The sequence below is a fragment of the Salmo trutta genome, chromosome 11 (genome assembly GCF_901001165.1).
Source record: "Salmo trutta chromosome 11, fSalTru1.1, whole genome shotgun sequence".
Taxonomy (NCBI): Eukaryota; Metazoa; Chordata; class Actinopteri; order Salmoniformes; family Salmonidae; genus Salmo; species Salmo trutta.
In genome coordinates, this window is record NC_042967.1 from 9,045,350 (window position 1) to 9,051,907 (window position 6,558).

The window sequence follows — 6,558 nt, forward strand, 5'->3', positions numbered from 1 at the left end:
GGTCAAGCCCATTTCTAACAATGTGATTCAAGTACCTAACAATATGGAGCGATTGGCGTGTATTATAAAAACAATTCCATATGTGTTGATTCAAGAATGAAGTATGTTTTGGTTCGACTGAGAAGGGAAGTTCAGTCCCTGCAATGATACAAAAATAACCAAGTCAATCAGCACAGAGTCCAATGTTTATTTCAACAAAATGGTCATACACTCACATAACATGAAGTACAGCACTTATTGTACAAAACAATATATGACAAGTAGAATAACTTCTCACTATGGTAACACTTGACCTTTTCTGTAAATCTGGTACCCTCGCTTTGATAAAAATATATTTTAGAATACTTAGTAAAAAGTTCAACATTACATTACACATATCTTTATGTCAAGTAAACATGAATTAAGGCACTATAAAACACCAGTATCAAACTAAATGGTCATTGTTGTCACTTTTCATCAGTGAAGCATTTTTATAGACACCATCACACCAACCATCACTATATCATCTACTCTGCCTCATCATACTTATTCTTTCCTCAGTTCACCTCATCCAGTTCCCTACTACATTTGTTCCTAACTGACTTGCCTAGTAAAATAAATAAATACATCCAAAACCAACAGAATTAACTACAAACAAACTACCTAGTACTACATTACATGTCACTATACTCTATACATGGGCCGAGTGCATTTTCTGCTGGTGTATCCTGAGATTGCTCCTCTCTGAGAACCTCTTCCCGCAGTGCGTACAGGCGAATGGCCTCTCTCCCGTGTGGACCTTCAGGTGCCTCTTCAGGTGGTGCTGGTGGGAGAACCTTTTCTCACACAGATGGCAGCCGAACGGTTTCTCCCCTGTGTGCATCCTCTGGTGTATCTCCATCTGTTTAGGGAAACTGAAGGCTTTCCCACAGAATGAACACGGGAAGCACTTATTTTTGCCACCGGATCTACTGATAGCATTACTACTACTGTCATTTGTCAATGGGCTTGTGTAGCCATTTAGTGTTGAGGCACTGGCATTGTCTGAGGTCTGGTTTAACATTAGGAGAGTGTGAGGAGGATGAAGGCCAGGGACTGTCTGTGTTGTCGCTGGGTCCATGTTCCAGTCGATAGATCCTATAGAAGGTATGCTGAAGGAAGCACCTGTTAGGGGGTTAACCTGAGGCTCCATCAGTCTCTCTGAATCACAACTATAGGAGCAGGACGGAGCATCGCTAGCCGAGTCTGTGTCTGTTCTCTCCCGCCGCATATGGACACCTCCCAGTCCCTGTAGACCTAATCTATGCCTCGCCCTGGTCTCTGCAAGTCTGTTGTCATGGAGACTTTGCTCGGTTGTTGTTTTGTGTTCAACAGTCTGTTTCTGGTTGTGCTTAACAGTGTTGTTCCCCAGCCCAGAGTTGAGGACGCTGTCCCATCCACTGACTTCCACAATGTTGCCTCTGGTCTTGGCCTGCTCAGTGATGTCATCCCCTGGGCCCATGGCTGCACCACTCTGGGTCTGGGAATCTAAGATGGCAGCCCAGTCGCCTCTGTTAGCTTCCAACCAAACACCTATAGGCAAATGTTACAATCCAGACTTAAACATGACAACAGAAAAATATCATAGACATGGCCTGGTGATGTCTATAGCCAGGATTCCATCCAACAGCTTATGCGAGTAAAGTAAATGTACGATAAAAAAATGGCCTGATGGAAACAGCAAATTTGACGTTAAACTTTCCAAAATTTGACAAAACAAAATATGCTAGACATGGTGGGATCTTTTTGTCTGTAAAATGAATTATACAAAAATATTGATATAAACATGGAGTCACGTGATGTTTTGTGGTCCTCCCACTACCACTTGGGAAAGCATCCAGTTTATTACAGATACAAATAAGTTACAATGGACTTCACAGGGTGGTGAAAGTGCACAGTGTTCAGCTTGACGCTCCTTTCAATTATTCTGGTGACGTGATCAATGCTTGGCTGCCATTTGACAAATAAAAATCTCGCTCTTATCCATAATAATCTCATCATGTAGGCTGGCTTACCAGCACTGTATCTGCGAGCTGTTGGCTAGAACGCACTCCTCAAGACAAGAGTGGGCATATTTGCATATAAAGCAACAGTTTTTGAGACAAAACTATCAGTAGAGTTCAAAATGTGATGGAACATTTTTTTTCAAATATATATAATTTCAGTACATGAAAACTAAAGTGGGATAAGTACCTTTTATGTGCACTACGTCAATACGCACTGCTTTTTATCCTCAAGTCAGTTTTGTTGGAAACACACTGGTGGGAAAATGCAGATTTGATAATATTCTAATTAAAATCTTTCACCAATTGGATGGAAACCTAGCTTATGACTTATGTTGCATCATATTGTTTATTTGTATTTCATACAAATTGTATTGATGTTGATTTATAAATGAAGTACTCATATTGTTTCATACAAAAATAAATCAGGCGCATCACTATTCCCATTGAATAACTATTACTGTATGTAGGCTGTATGTATTTCGCCCTTACCTTGCTCCCCCATCTTTAGTCCACTCAGCAGATCAATGCTCTCTGGTTCATCTTCTATTGTCTCCTCTTTGACCAGCAGCAGATCAGGCTTCCCATCCTCCATGTCTACTGACTGTAAGAGATACAGAGTGAGAGAATGTTGGATCAAGAAATCTGATATGAGCAACCTGCTATGGAGCATCTTCTGATTGTGTAATGAGGGACTGCTATGAGTACTATGCAAACATGTTAGTAGATTTAATTATTTAACACTCTTAAATGGTTTGATAATTCAAAAGGCATGGTCCCACACTTAAGACAAAATTAATCAAGACCTGGGCCCGTATCCACAAAGAGTATCAGAGTAGGAGTGCTGATCGAGGATCAGGTTCCCACCTGTCTAAATAGTCTTATTCAATATGATCTAAAATGCAAACTGATCCTAGATCAGCACTCCTACTCTGAGAGGCTTTGTGGACCCTGACCTAATACCATTCAGACAGTAGTTCAGTGGCCTCACCTCAATGAGACTGTGTGTGGTCCTGTGCTCCTCAGCTGGTTCCTCTGTGGGTTCAGAAGGAGGTGTAGTCTGGTTGTCCTCCATGACCATGGTCCCCTCAGGGTTCCCCAGACCCTCCTCACACCCCTCCTCCTTCACCAGCAGCACCTCTGGACCCTCCTCCTCCTGGAAGAGACAGGTGATACAGATTAGACATACACTCCCTCAGGTACGTACACACAGATAATAAACACACTTTCAACATGAAGTGTTTACCTTTCCCCACTACATTTGAGTCCTATACTGTAGTTACAGAATGACTTCATTGTTGTTAAACCCATCATGGTGGACATAAATATGATGTTGTGGGTAAATATGAGTCAGCTATGATAAGTCAAAAGTCAGACAAACCTGACTAAACTATGTTACCGTAGGTGTTTGTTAGAGCATAGGTATATTTATTAAGTCTAATTGTTATAAAGCGTTGTCTGTGTATTCAGAATAGGGTGAGATCAGGTGATGTATTCTAAAGAGGGTCTCAATGAAAGTCTTAGAATTAAAATTATGTTTTTAAATACACCATATGAAAACCACATACACGTCTCAACAAAAAATCTGCATGAACTTGATAAACTGCATTAATTTTCTCATTACAAGTGTCTTGGGGAAAAAACTATGGAGTTGAATGGAAGTAATGAAATAGGCATTTGTGAACATCATATACACAGTATAAACACAATATGTAAGACTTTTTAGGCTTATATACAAAACAGGGACACCTGCTCTTTCCATGACAGACTGACCAGGTGAAAGCTATGATCCCTTATTGATGTCACTTGTTAAATCCACCGTGTAGATGAAGGGGAAGAGAGGTTAAAGAAGGATTTTGTACGTGTGCCATTCAGAGGTTGAATGGGCCAGACAAGAATAGTTTAAGTGCCTTTGAACGGGGCATGGTAGAAGGTACCAGGTGCACCTTTTTGAGTGTGTCAAGAACTGCAACGCAGGTGGGTTTTTCATACTCAATAGTTTCTCGCGTGTATCAAGAATGGTCCAACACCCTTCCAGCAAACTTGACAACTGTGGGAAGCATTGGCGTTAACATAGGCCAGCATCCCTGTGGAACACATGACCCTTGTAGAGTCCATGCCGATGAATTGAGGCTGTTCTGAGGGCAAAGGGGGTGTAAATCAATATTAGTAAGGTGTTCTTAATGTTTTGTACACTCAGTGTATCACACGTCTGGATTCAACATTCTACCCAGGAATATTCAACACTGAAATCTGTTACTCTCGTTATTCCAAATGCATCTGTGGGTCTTTTCTATTGACAATAATGAATTCATTTTTTGTCTTTAATGTAGGATTTGATATAAATGTTGAAAGCTATCAAGTTTAATGGTTACTTTCTATGTTATTGAGTGGAATGTTTTTTCTGCTGGTGTATCCTGAGGTAGCTCCTCTTCCCGCAGTGCATACAGGTGAATGGCCTCTCTCCAGGTGTATCTTGAGAAGGTGCTGGGGGAGAACCTCTTCTCAGCTGTATGATTTCTTCCCTGTGTAAACCCTCTGGTGCCTCTTCAGGCTGGACGAATGGGTGAAACTGACCAGGCATAGGTGGCAGCCGAATGATTCCCCCTGTGTGGACCTTCAGGTGCATCTTCAGGTTGCCACTCTCGGGGAAGCACATGTGACATTGGGGGCAGCTGTAGGGTTTCTCCCCTGTGTGGACACTCTGGTGCCTCTTCATGTGGCCAGCCTGGGCGAAGCGCATCTGACAATGGGTACCGCTGAAGCATTTCTCCCCTGTGTGGAACCTCTGGTGGATCTCTACCTTCTGGAGGCAGCTGAAGCCTTTGTTACAGAACATGCAGAGGAACCGTTTCTCTTGACTATTGCCTGATGTTGCTCCCCCTCCCTGAGCCTGGGCTCTAGTCCTGTGGTTTGAGTTCAATAACCGATCGAAAAGGATGCAGCCGTGTGAATCGGAAGGCCCCATTGACACGGACACTGGATCGCGACATTTGTCATTAAGCTGTAATCTAAGAAATCTCTGCCCTATGAGTGTCCATCTCCTCTGTGACTATATGCATTCAGTGTGGGAGGAACGTGCCCTCGACTTTCCCAGTCACTTCCTCTACGACCAGACCCTCCCTTTCCTTATCTAGGCACCCTTCAAAGTATACACTACTACTGTGTCTACTGTGTCTCTAAAGCCAAGGGCATGCTGCCAGGGTCCATCTCCGTAGTGTAAGAACAACACAGATCATTGCTGGTCTCTAACGCGTCAAAGTAAATACTCTGAGCCAGGAGCAAGAGGACAGCCCAGTGTCCCCAGCACCAGTCTATCTGGGGCTGATCTGTGGTCAGATCCTGTGTGTAAGAGCCTGTGTGTTACAGTTAGTCTCTGTGTCGGTCTCTGACTTGAGGACGGTGTTAGGCATTCCACTGACCTCCGTGATGCTGTGTTGGGTCCTGGCGTGGGGAGTGGTGGCAGTGTTGAGATCCTCTGTGGCTACAGGGGGCGCTCCAGTCTGGTTGTCTCTGCTGTGTCGTGGGTGCTCTCCTTTGGTCATCTCCTGCTTGACCCCAGGACCTACAGCCTCTGCATCTTCAGACTGAGACAAGAAGAGCAGAGGTTATTTCCGGTACATGTGTAGAATTGCATAACAATACCATAGGGAAGTCTCACAAGCTCCCCTATGGCAGATAAATGAGGGTGTACATGTAAGCAAGTGAATAGCTGAGGGGAGCCTTTCTGAAATAAAGGGACAACAAAGTAACTAATGTTTTTATGCAACACTATTACACTAACCTCTATCATGATAATGTGCTGGGTTGAGGTTCCACTCCCCTCATCAACAGTGATTGGTTGGTCATCTCTCCATGTATTGTGTCCTGCTGGCTTCACAAAGCTCCTGTGGCCTCCAGTGAGATGTCCTTCACCTGAGAGAGTGATTGGGGGAAAAGAGGTGGTTAGGTTAGCTACTGTCAATGCTCAATGCTATATTGTACACTATTGACAGTTTTGACACTGTGTAGAATTGGCAAGGATGTAAGGTAACACTAAGCATAACTTATTGATATACTATTTATTGATAAATGTATTATGTTCCATGCATCACATTGTTTTCAATTACTAAATAATAGGAAATGCAGTAACCAAGAATCTGGTTAGAATATGACATTGGCTCTTTCCGCAAGATAGCTAAGTAATCAGAGGAATTATTGCATACTATCCAAAAACTGATGAAGACCCAATCCTGGGTAACACATAAAATCAAATTTTATTGGTCATGTACACATAGTTAGAATCTGAACACATGTGCAGTGGGGAACGGAGCTAAATGTACCTCTTGCCACTCCTCTGTATCGGTCAAGAATGTTGACACTTTTGGGACGACTGGGGAGACCGCGCTCTCGCATGGTCCTCTCTGCGCGCTCCCGTGACACCTTCAGTTCGAGTAGCTGTAGTTTCCTCCGCAATGCCCTGTTTTCTTTCTGGCTTTGAGTTATTTCTAAACGAAACACTGCATAATCGTCGTCTACGAGTTTACAGATGTCTGCC

The 6,558-nt window shown here is 43.1% G+C and overlaps 1 protein-coding gene and 1 long non-coding RNA gene across 2 annotated transcripts; both read right to left on the reverse strand.

The window, feature by feature from the left end:
• Nucleotides 1-167: 167 nt before the first annotated feature.
• LOC115201912 (zinc finger and BTB domain-containing protein 18-like) lies at nucleotides 168-2,705 on the reverse strand. Its single transcript, XM_029765800.1, has 2 exons — nucleotides 2,514-2,705; nucleotides 168-1,551 (listed from the first exon to the last, which is right to left on the reverse strand). Exons 1-2 carry the CDS (start codon nucleotides 2,692-2,694, stop codon nucleotides 671-673), a joined length of 1,062 nt encoding a protein of 353 aa, XP_029621660.1. The 5' UTR covers nucleotides 2,695-2,705; the 3' UTR covers nucleotides 168-670.
• Nucleotides 2,706-3,121: 416 nt separating this feature from the next.
• On the reverse strand, nucleotides 3,122-5,860 carry LOC115201956 (uncharacterized). Its single transcript, XR_003879857.1, has 3 exons — nucleotides 5,806-5,860; nucleotides 5,444-5,608; nucleotides 3,122-3,177 (listed from the first exon to the last, which is right to left on the reverse strand). It is a non-coding gene; the product is annotated as an uncharacterized LOC115201956 (long non-coding RNA).
• Nucleotides 5,861-6,558: the final 698 nt, after the last annotated feature.

What these genes read in the sequence shown, in the direction of transcription:
- LOC115201912 (XM_029765800.1), bottom strand. Translation starts at nt 2,694, where the DNA reads ATGCTCCATAGCAGGTTGCTCATATCAGATTTCTTGATCCAACATTCT. An exon ending in ACTAAAGATGGGGGAGCAAG is followed by an intron (nt 1,552 to 2,513) that starts GTAAGGGCGAAA and finishes ATTTGCCTATAG; the next exon opens with GTGTTTGGTTGGAAGCTAAC.